Source organism: Ursus americanus, chromosome 6 (genome assembly GCF_024610735.1).
Source record: "Ursus americanus isolate L20-20 chromosome 6, mUrsAme1.1.p, whole genome shotgun sequence".
Lineage (NCBI taxonomy): Eukaryota > Metazoa > Chordata > Mammalia > Carnivora > Ursidae > Ursus > Ursus americanus.
Window position 1 is genome coordinate 79,473,686 of NC_142132.1, and position 18,917 is coordinate 79,492,602.

The following is an 18,917-nucleotide window of genomic DNA, read 5'->3' on the forward strand; positions in this document are numbered from 1 at the left end:
CTGTTTTTGCACCAACTTACATTCCCACAAACAGTGCCCAAGAGCTCCCTTTCCTCCACATCCTCGCCAGCAATGCACTTGTTATTTCTTGTCTTTTTGATAACAGCCAGGCTAACAGGTGTGAGGTGGTATTTCATTGTGGTTTTGCTTTGCATCTCACTTTTTTATAAGCAATATGCATAACATTCTGTTGTATGGTTTACACAAAATTTGTAAGATTGTGTTCTCTACTGATAGGCACTTAGGTCATTCCCAATCTCTCCTATTATAAACAATGCTGTAGTGAACGGCCGTGTACATATAGATGGTTTTAGACACATTTGTGGTTTTGGTTGAGATTAAAATCTAAATGTGGAATAGAAGGGTTATGTATTTTAAATTTTCATAAATATTGCCAGGTTTCTCTTGATAGACCTCGCCAAAACATATACTCCCACAAGCAGCATTTAGGTCTCTGTTCCACCCAACTTTGCTATCACTATGAATTATCATGTTTTTCAGTTGTAAGGTTTTAGTCCACTTTTCTCTCTAGGAAAGCATTTTCATGTGCTCAACCAATATTTATTGGTTTGTTGGCCTTTTTCTTACTGATTAATGAAAGTTAATTACATAGTAAAGAAATTAATCCTTTGTTATAAAAGCCACAGATATTTTATGGAGGCTACCATGTTTTTTGACTTTTTTTTAAAGGTTTATTTATTTTAGAGAGAGTAAGAGAGAGAGAGAGCACACACAGGAGGGGCAGAGTTAGAAGGAGAGAGAATCTCAAGCAGACTCCCCACTGCACGTGGAGCCTGAAGGGCTCAATCTCACCACCCTGAGATTGCGACCTGAGCCAAATCCAAGAATCAGACACTTAACCAACTGTGCCACCCAGGCCCCCCTGTTTTTTTGACTTTTTAAAATAGCTTATAAAAGCCTACCACATATAAGCCTACCACATTTGATAGAGCAGTTATGTGAAAGACTGATCATGTAAACAATAGCACTGATTTGGCCCACTTGAAATTATCATTAACTTATCTGAGAAGTGGGTTGTTATTTCTTACCTGTAAAATATGAGAGGGTTGAATTGGAAAATCACTAAATTTTTTTAAAATCATGATACTGATTTTCCTCTTAGTTGTTAGATACTTGCAAACAAAGATAGTGTACCATCTAACACGTTATTAATTTATCAAGACCTACCTAAGCAATTTCACTTAGGTAATATCTCAGCAAAAAATCAAAAGAGCAAACCTTTGCTGAAATTAAGTGCCTACATTAGTCTAGTTATGGTAACATTCTGAGCAGGTGGTAGCAGCTTTTAAGTCCACATAATTACCTCAAATTAATAAATTTTTATGGAGTGGCTATTATAAGCAATATTAAAAACATCATGATGGGTGTGAATGCATGTTGTATTGAGATTGAATCTAGAAGAATCAAATGTTTACACCTTGCCCCCCCCCACACACACATGACTTTGGGCTTTCAAAATAAGTTGGCAAAAGCCTTAAACATAAGGCATAATAAGAATATAATATTGTACCAGACAATTAGAAGACATTTTTATCAATTAAGTTTAGCTCAATATGACTTGAAAACCAAGTGGAAAACGTTCTTAAAAGGAAACAAGTAGAGCGAAAACATGTGAAGCATTAAAATACCTACACTGACATCTTCATGTCCCAGTTTATTGCCCAAGAGAATATAATCAGACCTAAGCCTTTCTCGACTTTGCATAAAGGTAAAATTAGCGTAAAAGACAAGTATTATGAAAGTGTGATGGGCTAACCATGGCACTGGTTACTCTTCTGTTTCAGACAAGACCAAAATGCAGTTGCTATTAACAATGGCAAGTTTGATGGCTGCACTTGGAACCACACATGGTTACTTTGGAAAATTGCATCCTACAAGCCCTGAAGTGACTATGAATATTGTAAGTTACCAGGGTTGGGGGTGGGGAATCTATGGAACCAAGAGCTACTACCATGGCTTAGAGTCATGGCGAGTTGAAGCTTTTACATGACCGATCAAGAATGACTAACAACATCTACTTACTAGATGCATTTAAAAACTCAACTAAAGCTGAAAGCTTTGTTTTTCTTTGTCAGAGTCAGATGATCTCCTACTGGGGATACGCAAGTGAAGAGTATGATGTCGTGACTGAAGACGGTTATATCCTTGGGATCAACAGAATTCCTTATGGGAAGAAAAATTCAGAGAATATAGGTATAATCCTCCCTCCCTTCCTTTTTCTCCCTTCCTCTTTCCACTCTCTTTTCTTCCCTTCATTCCATCCTTGTTTCTTTCCTTCCTGCCTTCCTCCTTTCATTTCTCAAGACTTAATGAGTCTTGCTCATTCTGGAAATGCTACAATAATTAAACCTTATCTCCAGTCTTCAGAGAGAACACCATCAAGTCAATGGGATGCACAAACAGGTGGTTATAATAACATGTGATAAGTGCAATGCTAGAACTCTCCAGAGAGTATTGACCTGGAAGTCCTGGCACAGGTGCCTAACCCAGCTAGAGGAGGTCAAGGAAAACTTACTCTAGAAATAATAACCAGCTGAATTCTGGAGGATCAGGAAGTGTTAGCCAGGATGTACGTTACAGCAGGAAGGATGAAGAGGCGTTTTGAGGCTCATTTCCTAAACAGACAAAGGTCACTTAAATAAAAATTTATGTTTTCCTCATCGCAGGAAAATTGTGAAGTACAAAAAGAATAAAATTCAGCAAGATCACCTATTACTTTACCCCTCACAATCCACTTAAATTAACATCACACTGAATTCCTTGGAATATAAGCTTCTCAATAGCTTTCTGAGGTATAACTGGCATACAATAAACCGCACATGTTTAAAATGCACAATCTGATACGTTGTGTCACTTGAGAACCATAATTAAGATAATATATTCAAGTATTCAACTCAATCAAGCAAATATATTTAATTCTAGTCGTCCGAAAGCCTATTTCTGTCTTTGTGTTTATCTGAGAATGAGGAACGAGGGTATAAGGCTTGGATATGATTTTCTCCCCCAGGCCAGAGACCTGTTGCATTTTTGCAGCACGGTTTGCTCGCATCAGCCACAAACTGGATTTCCAACCTGCCCAACAACAGCTTGGCCTTCATTCTGGCAGACGCCGGCTATGACGTGTGGCTGGGGAACAGCAGAGGGAACACCTGGGCCAGGAGAAACCTATACTTCTCGCCAGACTCTGTTGAATTTTGGGCTTTCAGGTAAAGAAAAACGACAAGTAAAGATAGACAATGAGAAATAAACAGTGAGTTTAAGAAGCATGGGTGTTACCTCCTCCAGTGCCGTCCAGGTTGCAGCAAATGTTGCTAAGTGAAATAAGTCAAGCAGAGAAAGACAATTATCATATGATTTCTCTCATCTATGGAACATAAGAACTAGGAAGATCGGTAGGGGAAGAAAGGGATAAAGAAAGGCGGGGTAATCAGAAGGGGGAATGAAGCATGAGAAACTATGGACTCTGAGAAACAAACTGAGGGCTTCAGAGGGGAGGGGGGTGGGGGAATGGGATAGGCTGGTGATGGGTAGTAAGGAGGGCATGTATTGCATGGTGCACTGGGTGTTATACACAACTAATGAATCATCGAACTTTACATCAGAAACCAGGTATGTACCATATGGTGACTAACATAATATAATAAAAAAAATTAAAAAAAAAAAAAGAAGCATGGGTGTTCCTGCGTGCATATTCCAATTCAGTCCCATTTTCACCAATCACACTCTCAGTAGGAAAAAAAGCAAGTCATTTTTATTCTAATCCCTTCTTGGATTCATCCATACACCTCAGCCCAAGGGGAGCTTTTCCTCCACATTTTCTATGATCTCAGGACACATTATTAGCAAATTCCCCGAATATGCTTTTCCAAATAGAATGAGTGAAATTACCAAAGCAAGGAAATTCACTGCCTTCAGAAGATTCCAAAAGGAACATCCGTGGAGATTTGGGAGGATGTCCAAACTCAGTTGGGGGTTCAGGAACCCAAGTCACCATCAATAGTGAGGAGGGGAGAGGGGAGTAAAATTCAGACACCATGGAAAGATTTTCAGAGGTTTCCTATCTCCGGCCCTCTTGTGCTCCATTCCTGGAAATTGCTGATGGAAGGGGGAACAGAGGAGATTTCGTTGACACTCCTGAGGCACAGAAGAGCTTGGAGTCCTGGGTCTCCAAGGTGGTGAAAAAGAGAGACCGGTCAGGCGGGCTCCATGGGCCATGCTAAGGGCCTCAGAGCTCACCCTGCACACAATGGGAGAAGCCACTGAATAGTTTCCTACAAGGCAGTGGCAGAATCCCATTTTCATTTTTAAAAGATCATTCTGGCTGATCTCTGGGGAGTAAAAGAGAGGGCTATGACTCATCTCAATTGGCAACGGAACACTGCATACAAATGATGATTAAATCTGACATTCATTTTTAGGGAAAGAAAGAATCCCCACCTACAGACGCTATCTTGTTTGGATTAAGTTGCAGCTGTAATGCTCTGCTTCAGAAATGACGTCAGCTGTTGATAAGGAGCTGCCCACTCCCTCAAAGCACCTGACACTAACTAATGGTCTATAAGCAGCAATGCTTAGAGAATCCAGTTTTCTGTTTCTCAGAGAGCTATAAATAGGCTTGACTTTTAGAAATTATGGCAAGGAAATGATTCAGTTTTATTTTGCCTTCTTTTTTCTTGCAGCTTTGATGAGATGGCTAAATACGACCTTCCAGCCACGATTGACTTCATTTTAAAGAAAACTGGGCAGGATAAGCTACATTATGTTGGCCATTCCCAGGGCACCACCATTGGTAGGTAAAAGCAGCTGAAGCAGGTGGTTTTGTTTCTATAGATCCCCTTCCAGGGGTTATGCAGGCATGTTGGTCACCATGCCAATTGCTTTCCATTCATCATATAAAGGAACGGCTACAACAATGCAGTGATATAGGGACAATTATCATTTCTATTGTACAGATGGGGAAACAAAACAGGAGGGTAAATAATTTGTGCAAGGTAACACAGGAAGGACAAATAGGGTAGCTCAGGTACCAGCTCAGGCAATCTGACTCCCAAGCCCATGCTCGGAGATGTTGCGCCTGCTGGGCTCTGAACTGAACTTCATCCATCCGTTCAACCACATTTATGGAGCACCTACAATGTGTCCTAAGAATATAGCAATAAATAAAGTAGATGAAAATTTCTGTCCTTGTGCTACAGATACTCTAGTGGGGAGGCAGAGAAAGTAATGAGGATTAAAAAGTAAAATATAGAGTAGGTTAGATAATGGTAATGTTATGGGAAACAAATAAATCAGGAAAGGCTATTAGGGAGCATCAGAGGGGACATAGCAAGTTCAGAGGGAGAATACCACCAGCACTCTCTGAGTAAAGGCGTGAAGGAGGTGGAGGGGGTGGGGGGTGAGTCATGTGTATGCCTGAAAGACTGATGCTCTGAGAAGAGGGAACGGCAAGTGCAAAGGGTCTGAGGTTGCAGCCTGTTCAAGGAATGGCGATGAAATGATTCATTGTGTAGCTGAGTCAGACACAATGCAAGAGATAAGATGGGGACATGGTCTACGGAGGGCGGACTTTTGGCTGTTATAGGGATTTCAGCTTTTACTCTCAGTAGAAAGGGAAACCACAGCAGAGTTTTGAAGACAGGATTTCCAGGATCTAACCTCAGGATCCTCAACAGGATTAGAAGTTACACGGCCCCATTAACAGGATCCCCCCAGTTGATGATGGGAGCAAGGGCCGGGTAAAGGAATGGGGTAGAAGACTCTTCAAGAAACCCACGCGAGGCATGATAGTGACCTGGATGCAGGTGGGTAGCTGTGGCAAACGGTTAGGTTCTAGATGTGTTCTGGAGGTGGAACCTACAGGACTTGCCTCCACATTGGATATGGGGTGTAAGGGAAAGAGAGGAGCCAAGGATGACACAGGATATGTGGCCTAAGTACCTGGGGGATGTAGATGCCCAGCCCACAAGGGGGACAGCTGTGAGAAGGGCTGATATGGTCCAGGGGAACAGGGGATCTATTTTCTCGATGTTGGGTGTCAGATACATGTTGGAGATCTAAGTGGAGGGCCAAGCAGTCGAGTAATGATACAAATCTGGAATTCAGGGGAGAGGACTGGACTGAAAACATAAAATGTACATGAGACAGGATGCAATAACCAGTGGAGTGAGTTCAGACAGCAAAGAGGAGGAACCCAAGGACCAAGCCGGGGGCCGCTCTTAGTTTAGAAGACGAGGAGGAATCAGACAAAGAAGCTGGGAAGTCATGGCGACAGTGCTATGAGGGAAGCCAGGAGCACCTGGTGTTCTGGAAGTCAAGGGGAGAACATGTTTTAAGAAGGAGAAGGCGGTCAGCTGTGGAAGAGGCTATTAATGAGTCACGTGCACTGAAGTCTAAGAAGGGACCATTGGATTTGGCAGCCGGACAGGTATTGGGGACCTTCCTAACAGCAATGTCAGTGGTTGGGGTGAAAGCGTAATTACGTGAGTTCAAGAGCACACGAGAGAAAGCTATAAAGGGAAGGAAAAGGGTGGAAGCAGAAGGGGAAGAAGGGGTCACAGAGGAGGAATACTGATGTGTTTTTACAGTAGTCCCTACTCTCAGCTGATGACCCGAGTCCCTGCCATGAAGCTAAGCGATCAGAATGTCCTATATAGACATCTATGCAGGGAAGTGGATGAAGTTGGTGGTGGGTGCATGGATCTCACCTAATAGAATTTTAAAGATTTTATTTATTTATTAATAGAGAGAGAAAGCATGAGTGAGCAGAAGGAGAAGCAGACTCCCTGCTGAGCAGGGGGGGCTCAATCCCAGGACCCCTAGATCATGATTTGAGCCAAAGGCAGACACTTAACCGACTGAGCCACACAGGAGCCCCTCATGTATAGAATTTTAGAGAAAAACATCAGTGACGAAGAGCTTCCCAGTGTCCTTTGTCGTTACGTCATAGGTCATGTTCCCAAGGAGATGAGGATTAGTATTCAGGGTGTTTTATAAATATACACTGCTAGGGTAAAGGGCAGAAAAGTGAGACTAGGCAGAGGAAGAAGCCAGGACGTGACACAGTCCCAAAAAAGGTCTCTGCCAACTCTGGATGGGATGGCTCTTCAGAGTCGTTGAGTGGGACTAGGTGGCTGGGCCTTTTTACCCACTTGCTGACTGGCCATTCAATGCAGACTGCCCTGGGAAGGGATTCTCTTGAATTCTTTGAGAACCTTGGATTCTCTTGAGCAAAAAAAGCAAAATCAGAGAGAAGTCACAAACTTCCCCGCCTCTGGGGTTGAATAAATGCCTCAGACATGAAGAGGAATCCGGGTGGGGGAGCACAGCATCAGTCACACGTGGTCAACGATCGGCTCAAAATCCTTTTTTTTTTTAATTAATTAATTTATTTTAGAAAGAGCATGCACGCTCATGCGGGGAGAGGGGCAGAGGGAGGAGAGAGAGAATCTCAAGCAGACTCCCCACTGAGCATGGAGACCCACAGGGGCTCAATATCACAACCCTGAGATCATGACCTGAGCCAAACCCAAGAGTCGGACACTCAACCAACTGGGTCACCGAGGCACCCCTCAAAATCCTTTGTTAAAAAAGGGGAGATGTTCTAGATTACTAAAACTGACTACTTTGATTTCCAAAATCATACAAAAATGTCATCTTTTTGAAGGGAAATCTGTCTTAACTTAATGTCGCTTTTTAAAATAGCACACATTGAACAGAGCTTAACCTTTACCCAGTGATCCAGGGTTATAATATTTTTGCCTAGAGATGCAGTGTAACAATTTCCTAAGATTTATTGAGATGAGTAGAACTGACACTAAACGACTCCAAACCACCACTCTTTGGAGTCACTTGAATTTTGAACATTCCATTCTTCTTTGTCACTAATGGATAACTTGTCATTGCTGTTACCACACTCATAGATTTCTGGAAGGTGTTTCTGCTTTGAATTTGCATCTTCCAATCTTCTGTGTACTGGGAGGTCAGATAAGATCCCTGTTAGGATTGTGTCTCAAATAGGATTTTTTATTCTGAGCAAGCAAGTGTATTCTGAGAAGTCACCTGTCCTGACAGTGTGGGGACCTACACAAACCCTTCATGTGTGATTCTTGCTTTTTCTGGGTGATAGTCTGGCTGTAATCTGCAGAATTAAGCAATCAGGTAAAGAATCCCTTAATAAAGACATTCTTCCTCAAGTAGAATTAGGCTGAGGTACGTGAGATAGGTGTTTACATTCATTTGAAAGTCTTTTTTTTCAGGCCATTCTTACATCTAATCAATATGCCATTATTAACCATGGGGAAAGATTATCCTATATAGTTTGATTGTATTGAGTGTAGCTTAATAACTCTTTGATCACATCCCAGTCTACTAATATGCTACCGTTCATAAGGCCAATTAATTACAGACAAGAACTGAGTATGTTTACTGTGCATAGATGTTTGAATTATTGTGTCTAGTCACTTGTCCAGTGTCCTAGTAAATGTGCCTAGTGTCCTAGTAAATACTTCCTATAATTCACTTCACTTGGTTCCTAAAAAACCTACGGAAGCACTCATTATTATTAGCCCCATATTTCAGATGAGGAAAATGAGGCTTTTGGTGCTTAGGTGACGTGTCCAAGGTAACAAATCTAGTAAACCACATAGCCAAGATTCAAATCATGTTTGGTCAGGTTTAAAACTTTTCCAATCTTCCCACTTACATACCCTACTCATATTAAATGTTAATTAATTATCTCACTGTGATGACACGAATTTGAACTCATCAAAACCTATACGTAGCATAAATAACCCTTCGTCACCCAGGCAAATCCTCAAGTTGGCCTGTTTTCTAATGTCAGATCAAAGAATTTATTTTAACTTTTTACAAGTTCTAGCCTCATGTTCCCAAAGAGAATCTATGGAAATAAAACAAATATGCTAAAATCTGATCTCTCTGACCAAGCAGAGGTGGTCAGTTTCTCTCTCTTAGTAAACGGCACTCTGAGTAAATCCAAAATAATATCACACTTGTAAAACACACACACACAAACACACACACAAACACACACTTTCTTCACTGGTTCCTTTTTCTGTTTTAGGTTTTATCGCCTTTTCTACCAATCCCAAGCTGGCTAAAAGAATCAAAACCTTCTATGCATTAGCTCCAGTTGCCACTCTGAAGTACACCAAATCCCTGCTAAAAGAACTCATGATTCTTCCTACATTCCTCTTCAAGGTATGTGATTCTGTTTAACTGAATCTAAGATACTGGATTGTCCGTGGGTCTCAGAGTGATGGAAAGATAACAGGAACACCGTGCGGACGGCCATGTTTCTGGCCAAGAATGGAGCTGTGCGCATGCGTGTTGTATCTCGTGACTGGCGGTGACCGTGGCTGAATCCCCATTGCAGCCGCTGAGATTCCCCTTTACCTCTGCATTCTCGATTGCTTTATACGGGCTAGCAACACAGGGAGTGTTGGTTCCCTTCACACAGACGTTTCGTTTCCTTCATAGCTGCATGAAAACCATGATTCAGGGATGGGGAAATAACAAACCCAAACAGCCAAAGAAGAAGCCTAAACAACCTGCGCCAAGAAAACCAGGAAGGGGAAGGGTGGAAAAGAAAGCGGAGAGGGAAAAGGAGAAAGAGGGGAAGGAAAGCAACACTCGGTGAGGCAAGGACCTTGAGACACTTCATCAAATGCCCTTGGCTTTCCAAACCTTTTCCTAAGAGCTTCCCCTTTAAATGGGGTTCCAGAGGGCAGGAGTGTGCATTGCAAGAAGCCGGAAATATTAAGTGTCTGTATAATAGGCACACACTGGAGGGAATTAATACCTTTGTTTTTCCAACACTTAATCACCTACTTCTCCCACCTACCGAAACCAACGCACACAGACACAGACACAGCTTCCTTTCGAACAGTTTTACTGCAGGCTGTAAAAAGTAATGATGCTATTTCCTTCCGTGGTTGTGTACTATTCATTTCTTTTCACTCTAACTTGTGTGTCGAAAGCCTAAGAGACTTTATCTACGGTCAAACTACGTTAGTAAAGCTTTTGTTCAAAATGTGTAAATTTGTGGTGACCTTGAGTATGATTACTGGCTGCATTGATGCAGGCCTTCCTTTCCTACTGTGTTCAGATTTTCTGATAGGCAATGTAGAGAGTTGGTTTAAAAATAATAATAAAAAGTGTTAGACCCTAAGTCAGAAGCTTGAGGCTTGGGCCAGGATGCTAGCTTTATAGAATTTATGAACTTTATAGTCACTTCTAGTTAGCGCAGGTCCCAACTATGTTCTTAGCATCCTGTTTGCTCATGTATAATATAGGGATAACCAAATGTCTATTTTCCTCAAGAAGAGTTGAGGCAAATCCTTTCAATAATCAAACTACCCAACCTCATTGTCTTCCCAAAGGCTTTGCTGAAAATATGGCTGAGTCACCATTTCTGCTCCTGATCTTTCCATGTTTTTGCTGAAATCACACATCTTGGCACTTAGTTATGACATCCTGCCATGCTTTATGATTTTATTTCATTTTATTTCATAATGCTTATTAGCCAAACTAGACTGTAACTCTTTGTGTCTTTTACTTCTTCTTGGCAGCCACGACATTTCTCAATGGAACAATAAATATTCAAGATTGATTATCTGCCCTGTCCATTCCCCAACTTTATTGTGGGAATTAAATGAGAAAAAGTATTTGAAATTCCTGAAACAACATAAAAAAATAGGAAAATCTCATCAGCCTGGTCACACCTATACCAGTAAACTAGACAAATCAATGAATCTTCTCCACTGCTTAATTTTTGCAAACCTCTACCGATGCTTTTCTTTTTCAGCTTATCTTTGGTAACAAAATATTCTACCCACACCACTTTTTTGATCAATTTCTTGCTACTGAGGTGTGCTCCCGTGAGACGGTGGATCTCCTCTGCAGCAATGCCTTATTCGTCATTTGTGGATACGACACTAAGAACTTGAACATGGTTTGTATGCCTTGACATTTCTATTCTGAATATTTTGAGCAACATTTTGATGACTTGTCGTACCATCACTTAGACATGGTACTTTAAAAAACTAGGAGTAGTGGGTCGCCTGGGTGGCTCCGTTGGTTAAGCATCCAATTCTTCATCTCAGTTCAGGTCTTGATCTGAGGGTTGTGAGTTCAAGCCCCATGTTGGGCTCCATGCTGGGTGTGGAGCCTACTTAAAACCAAAAACAAAAAACTAGGAGAACTTCGGAATTGTGTGCAGCCATGTATGTAAGCCCAAGGGAAGTCACATCATTGCTCCCAATTTTGTTCCCTCCAGCTCCCTACTGTCACCCAAGTGGGGCCTAAAGTAAACAGCATGTAGGAAAAATAGTAGATAGTGCTCACTGCTCACTTCTGAGCACCGAAGTAATTGGTGTAACACTTACATTCTGTGATGGGAGGCATTGAACCATATATTTCGGCAGGGTCCTCTGCTAATGTCTAAGCATTAAATAAATGTTCTTAATGCTCAAAGCAACTATTTATATTAGTTTTGTCCATATTCTTTATCTGACTATTTCCCTTGCTTTTAATTGGGTTTGGGTTTTAAAACATATATGACAAAGTGCAGTATCAAGAGTAGTTAAGAGTATGGATTCAGGTTAAGAGCCTCAATTCAAATCCTATCTTTGGAGCTGAGTTACACTCATCTGTCTTGGTTTCCTTGTCCCCAAAATGTATTATTGTGGAGATTAAATTAACTAGCATGTGTAAAGCATAGAGAACATAGTTCAAAGCATATGGCTCATAGTAATAGCATAAGTTTTGCTACTAATACTATTATATACTGACAATTATCCTCACTCAGAATTATCGGTTTAGTTATATACCCTTGAACACCTAAGAAAATGAAGTTCATTGATAAGAAGGTATAATTCTACCTCCAGGTACCTACTCACTAAATGGTATTTATTGGGGCACTACTAAGTGTTGTAGCTACTGAGAACACAATGGTGAAAACACAGATATGTTCTTGCCTTCATGGAAATCAAGGACATCCAGTTCTCTTTCTCAAAGCTGGTCAGAATCTGTGGATATTTTAAAAACATATATGAAGAAAGGGAACTTCCCTTAGTTTCTATTTTGGATGGTAAATAAAAGTCTCATCCTTCTGTCTTGCAAACGAGTCCTTCTCCATGGCTCTGAGAATGTCTGCCATTTTGTATGTGGAGTATGACAGAGCCGTCTACCCTTGTCACGCTACGAAAAGGCAGAATAGATCACTGCATTCCATCCATAAGAGCCTTCTGATAAAAATCATGGTAAATAGAGACATGAGGAGCCAAGGAAATTAGAGATTTCATCCTTCTGCATGAACATTATTTATTCATTCATTATTCATTCTTCTATGATAATGGTCAATTTGTTTGACCCTAGCTGTGGTCCTCTATACAGTGGCACTAAGACCCACTATGAACTAGTCTCTACAAGCTGAGACATGGATTTCAGTTTGTTGTCTGGGGTCTGATCATGGTGGGTTGGACACTGATAAGGTAACAGGATAGCATGATTGTAAATACCCTATACATATATGCTATCACACATATGATATATACATACATATATCTTGTTATATATACATATATAGGTCTGCAAAACATGAAGCTTATGGGTGGACATTACATTTACTGCACCTAACACTAGGTAGAGAAGAATGAAAGCTGAGAAGTTAGAGATCTAGATTAAAGTCTCTGGCTCCACCCGATACGAGCTGCATGACATTGGACATTTCTCGAAACTTCTCTGAGCCCCGACTCCCATTTTGATAAAAGGGATGATGAGCTCTCCTCCTTGAGTGGCTACAAATCAAACAAACTGGCTCATGCAATTATGCTTTGCAAGGTCTAAAGCAGCATACAACCGTGTTGCTTGTCTCCTTTGGCAAACGCTGCCCTGAGGCAATTGACCTGGATCAGAAAAATTGATATCTTAGCTGTTTTTAAGGAACCAAATATACATCTTTGTGTGCCTTTGCTTTCTAGAGTCGCTTGGATGTGTACCTATCACATAATCCAGCGGGAACATCGGTTCAGGATGTCCTCCACTGGTCCCAGGTATCATTTCTCAAATGCCGTTAAAACATCTTTTGTGTACCTGAACCCTTGGCACCGTCCCTAAAGAGCATTCTCAAAAAACTCTGTCAAGTGCTCCTGGGAGGGAATTTTTCTGGCATGTGGCTACCAGCTGAAAATAACTATGAGTCCATGTGAATGAAAAACCTCTGAGGGGCTCCCGGGTGGTCAAGTTGATCAAGCTTCTGACTCTTGATTTCGGCTCAGGTCATGATCTTGGGGTCGTGAGATCAAGTCCTGTGTCAGGCTGTGCCCTGAATGCGGAACCTGCTTAAGATTCTACCTCTCTTCCTCTCCCTCTGCCCCTCTCTCCCCTCTCGTGCGAGTGCATTCTCTCTCTCTAAAAAAATAAAATCCTATGTAAACAGTCACTTTGGGTAGCAAAAAAATGAATGATTTTTTATGACTTGGCATGTGAGGAAAAAAAGTATTTCAAGCAAAGCCACATTTATTTTTTTAATGTTTTTTTTTTATTATTATATTATGTTAGTCACCATACAGTACATCCCTGGTTTCTGATGTAAAGTTCGATGATTCATTAGTTGCGTATAACACCCAGGGCACCATGCAATACATGCCCTTCTTACTACCCATCACCAGCCTATCCCATTCCCCCACCCCCCTCCCCTCTGAAGCCCTCAGTTTGTTTCTCAGAGTCCATAGTCTCTCAGGCTTCATTCCCCCTTCTGATTACCCCCCCTTTCTTTATCCCTTTCTTCCCCTACCGATCTTCCTAGTTCTTATGTTCCATAGATGAGAGAAATCATATGATAATTGTCTTTCTCTGCTTGACTTATTTCACTTAGCACTATCTCCTCCAGTGCCGCCCATGTTGCAGCAAATGTTGAGAACTCGTTCTTTCTGATAGCTGAGTAATATTCCATTGTATATATGGACCACAACTTCTTAATCCAGTCATCTGTTGAAGGGCATCTCGGTTCCTTCCACGATTTAGCTACTGTGGACAATGCTGCTATGAACATTGGGGTGCATATGGCCCTTCTCTTCACTACGTCTGTATCTTTGGGGTAAATACCCAGTAGTGCAATGGCTGGGTCATAGGGTAGCTCAATTTTTAACTTTTTAAGGGACCTCCACACTGTTTTCCAGAGTGGCTGTACCAACTTGCATTCCCACCAACAATGTACGAGGGATCCCCTTTCTCCACATCCTCTCCAGCAATTGCTGTTTCCTGCCTTGTCAATTTTTGCCATTCTAACTGGCGTAAGGTGGTATCTTAGTGTGGTTTTGATTTGAATTTCCCTGATAGCTAATGATTTTGAACATTTTTTCATGTGTCTGTTAGCCATTTGTATGTCATCATTGGAAAAGTGTCTGTTCGTATCTTCTGCCCATTTTATGATTTGTTTATTTGTTTCTCACGTATTGAGTTTGAGAAGTTCTTTGTAGATCTTAGATACCAGTCTCTTATCTGTAGCATCATTTGCAAATATCTTCTCCCATTCCGTGGGCTGCCTCTTAGGTTTTTTTACTGTTTCCTTGGCTGTGCAGAAGCTTTTTGTCTTGATGAAGTCCCACAAGTTCATTTTATCTTTTGTTTCTCTTGCCTTTGGAGATGTGTCATGAAAAAGTTTGCTTTGGCCAATGTCGTACATTTAAACTTGCATAAATATCTGGTCCTGGATGACCAACAGTCTTGGGTTTGGGAAGGAGAAAAATGTTTTTCAAAAATTGTTTAAATTGAAAGTAAACTACCTGGAAGGATTTGGATTTTGTTTTTCACATAGCAAGGAGAGTTTTTATTTCCTGTGTTCTTCATTTCTCTACATTAGGCCGTTAAGTCCGGGAAGTTCCAAGCTTTTGACTGGGGCAGCCCAACTCAGAACATGTTGCATTATCATCAGGTAAGTTTCTTAAAGTTGAAATTGTTCACATTTTGAAAGACAAAGATATAAAAGGTTAAAGGTAAAATTACAATAATCGTGCATAGATTTTTCAAAGGAATGTTGGTGCCCAGACTCATCCTTAAGGAAATTAGAAATTAGATAGTAATTTCTTTGGAATCCCTTCATCATGCCAGACATCACCCCATCTCCATTCTCCCTCTGTGCACTCTGCTCCAGCGGCTGCACTCAGGGTACCACACCACCGTGTGTGAGAACCTCCTAGAACACATCACTCCTCACCCCCTTACATATCCCTGCCCTGTATCCCAGCCGCCCAGGATGTGGTCCTCTCCTTTCAGAAGTGCAATTCACTGATACAACAAGCCAATAATTCGAATTGTTCATGAGATAAAGCTGGAATAGCTGGTCTTCTTAAACAATAGCTCCTCCTTTGTCAACAGCCAGAGAAGTGATTCCACCATATTCCCAGAGGTAAGATGTTAGGATGGTGAGCTCACAGGTCACGGATGGAGCTATTCCTCAGCCTACAGGGGCCTTGTTGGAGGGGCAGACATACTGGCCACCCCTTGCACTTGCCACTGTACAGAGAAGTCAGGCTTTGGGTTCATCCTATCTGGGGCCCCATAGGCGTTCAGACAGAAATTTCTTCATCTCTTCACCCAGATACAGAATGAGGTAACGTCTGCAGCCTTCAGCTCAGGGTACACCCTCAGACCATACTGGCTACATTTGAATGGGAGGGCTGCTCTGCAGTTTTCATAATCTTCTCCCCATCCTTCTTATCCCACCCCAAATTTCCCACCCAAGTGTTGGCCGAGGAGCTCTACTTTTTTTCATCTGCTTCCACGACTCAATGTTTAGGAGGGATTTCTATCTCTTCACCACAATATCTTAGGTGGACCAAAGATGCCTCCCTTTTTGTGACATTTTTTGATGTATTCAAAGAGGCACCATCAGATCGAACATTGTTGAAAACACTTTTCCCCCAACCATTGCCTCCTCAAACCCTCAAAACACAGTCATTCTTTGCATCTACCTTTCTTCTGGGCTCTACTACCAGTAATGAGAGGCATTCATCTTAGAGGACCTGAAATAACAAATCCCAAGCCCACCCTCCCTCCAGCCAAGCCATAAAACAGCACAGATGATCTTCAACTAACTGATCACTGACACTAATTAAGAACCAGAATCTAGCATCTAGAAAACTCTTTGAACAATGGAGCATGAATAAAGGAAAGTAGGTTTATTGTTATGGATATTATCCACACTTTATCCTTTTCTCCACTATAATATAGTGTTCAAATACTATGAAAAAACATAGATGATGAAATATTTTGCTATGACAAGTTGGCTATTCTATAAGGTGAGAATATAGAAAAATTGAGTATATTGGATTAGTATTCTTGAGAATATGAGCTAAAAAAAATAACAAAATTCTCTGTGGATAGTGGTAACATTGGTGGTGATTTATTTATTCCCTTGACCTGCTTTATAAACCACTTTAAAATCTATGTGTAAATGGTGATTTTCTAGAAATAGCAAATGGGACTGATGATAGCTTTTATCAGAATTTTATCCAATATTTAGTCAAATCAGGTAAGTATGCAGCAAAACAACCCCTTCAATGAACTGACTGACCTACCAATTGACCACACTGGTAAATCAATACAAAGCCAAAATAAATGACTCAAGACATTTCGAGATCATATTTTAGAGTGTCTGGGGAGAATCCAATCAAATCCACTTCCTTGAGCTTGGGTAGAAATCTAAGTTTTTAATTTCTAAGAACTGTTACCTAAAGCCTTGCTATTCAAGGCGTGGTCCAGGACCAACAGCATCAGCATCACCTGGGAATGCAGAATCCCGGCTCTTCCCCCCGATGCACTGAATCAGAATCTTTATTTTAACAAGATCCCCAGCGGATTCACAGGCCTTTTCAAGTTTGAGAAGCAATGACCTAAAACATATCACATCCACTTTGCTCTGTGGATAAAGGTGACTTTCTCTGAGCAATCACTGGTAAGAATCTCCTTCTAAAACTCCATTATGCCATGTGCAACAACATGGATCAAACTTGAGGGCATTATACTAGGAGAAAGACACATACTGTATGATCTCACTTTTATGTGGAATCTAAAAACAAAAACAACAGCTGAGTTCATAGATACAGAGAACAGATGGATGGCTGCCAGTGGTATGGGGTGTACAGGGTGGGTGAAATGGGTGAAGATGGTCAAAAGGTACAAACTTCCAGTTAATAAAATTAATAAGTCCTGAGGATGTCATGTATAGCATGGTGACTATAATTAACAATACTCTATCGTATATTTGGAAGTTGCCAAGAAAGTAGATCTTTTTTTTTTTGAAAATTAGAAATGTTTAATTGTTAGATTATATTTTCTTTTTTTTATAATAATATTTTTTATTATATTATGTTAGTCACCATACAGTACATCCCTGGTTTTTTATGTAAATTTCGATGATTCATTAGTTGCATATAACAGCCAGTGCACCATGCAATACGTGCCCTCCTTACTACCCATCACCAGTCTATCCCATTCCCCCACCCCTCTCCCCTCCAAAGCCCTCAGTTTGTAATCAGAAGGGGGAATGAAGCATGAGAGACTACGGACTCTGAGAAACAAGAAAGTAGATCTTAAAAGTTCTCATCACAAGAAAAAAATTGTAACCATGTGTGGTGATAGACATTAACTAGACTTACTGGGGTGATTATTTCACAATATATGCATCTATTAAATCATTATGTTGCACAACTGAAATTAATACAATGTTCTATGTCAATTACACCTCAATAGAAAAAATCATCAGCCAATGCGATATCCTCTAGCCAAGGAATAAGTATTGGGCTTTAAAGTACAGTTACCTATAAACACTGGGGTTCTTTCTCTCTTGTGTTTTAGCCCACACCTCCCTACTACAACTTGACAGACATGCATGTGCCAATTGCAGTGTGGAACGGAGGCAATGACTTGTTGGCCGACCCTCATGACGTTGACCTGCTGCTTTCCAAACTCCCCAACCTCATTTACCACAAGAAGATTCCTCCTTACAATCACTTGGATTTTATCTGGGCCATGGATGCCCCTCAAGTAATTTACAACGAAATCGTTTCCATGATGGGAGAAAATAATAAGTAGTTCCCCTTTAAAGAATTATCCATTTATTGTTCCAAAATAAGTTCTTCTCTCACACATGGTTTCCTATTGTGTTTGGGATTCTTTCTGTAATTTTGACTTCACAAATAAATTTGCATCAATGATCTTTCCAGTGGTCACTTTGAATGTCAAATAAGTTTTACATTTTTTATTTTTCATTTAAGATGGGTCTGGAAACACTTGAAAGAACACATGCCTGGGGAGGTGAAATGTCTCTTCCAGTCCTCCCATCCCATTGACCTTCTAAACTCAGCATAGATTGTGAGACACTCATGAGTGTTGCCAAAAGACAGTCGTGGAATTGAATGCTGACCCCTCTGGTGCATGCTTGAGATTGAGTACCTTGCTTTCTATGGTCTATTCTTGCTGAAGCTCATTCTCTCCCTCCATACACTGATGATATTTCTTGCTGTTTTTCATATTTAACCCCATGAAAAGGCAAATTAAGCTATCAGCTGAATGAAGGTCAGCTCACTTTCACTTCCTAGATGGAAAAGAGCAACGGGAAATAGGGGAAAGCAGTTCTGGAAGTTGGGGTACAAAATGTGCTCTCCATCCCTCCTGCTGTTCTCCCCCCATCCTTGGACCTTGGCCACAGAACATGTGACAATTAACCAAAAGATTTTTTACACCACTGCCACCATTCTGGCAAACACATGATCCAGAAATATTCCCACCGATCATTTAAGTCAGAAGATACAACTGCCACCAGTTAGTTCACCCCCTCCCAAAATGGCTCCTCCAAACTTCCAGAATCTCCAATA

The 18,917-nt window shown here is 41.0% G+C and overlaps 1 protein-coding gene across 1 annotated transcript; it reads left to right on the top strand.

Moving 5' to 3' along the window:
- Positions 1–1,795: 1,795 nt before the first annotated feature.
- Positions 1,796–18,170, top strand: LIPF (lipase F, gastric type). Its single transcript, XM_045802301.2, has 9 exons — positions 1,796–1,921; positions 2,097–2,214; positions 3,029–3,227; positions 4,701–4,810; positions 9,101–9,237; positions 10,844–10,990; positions 13,020–13,091; positions 14,903–14,974; positions 17,899–18,170. The coding sequence occupies exons 1-9, from the start codon at positions 1,817–1,819 to the stop codon at positions 18,133–18,135; spliced, it is 1,197 nt and encodes a 398-aa protein (XP_045658257.2). The 5' UTR covers positions 1,796–1,816; the 3' UTR covers positions 18,136–18,170.
- Positions 18,171–18,917: the final 747 nt, after the last annotated feature.

Excerpts from the sequence above, each read along its gene's own strand:
- LIPF (XM_045802301.2), top strand. The coding sequence starts at position 1,817 with ATGCAGTTGCTATTAACAATGGCAAGTTTGATGGCTGCACTTGGAACC. Across the intron at positions 13,092-14,902 it reads ATGTCCTCCACTGGTCCCAG|GCCGTTAAGTCCGGGAAGTT; the intron begins GTATCATTTCTC and ends TCTCTACATTAG. Across the intron at positions 14,975-17,898 it reads ACATGTTGCATTATCATCAG|CCCACACCTCCCTACTACAA; the intron begins GTAAGTTTCTTA and ends CTTGTGTTTTAG.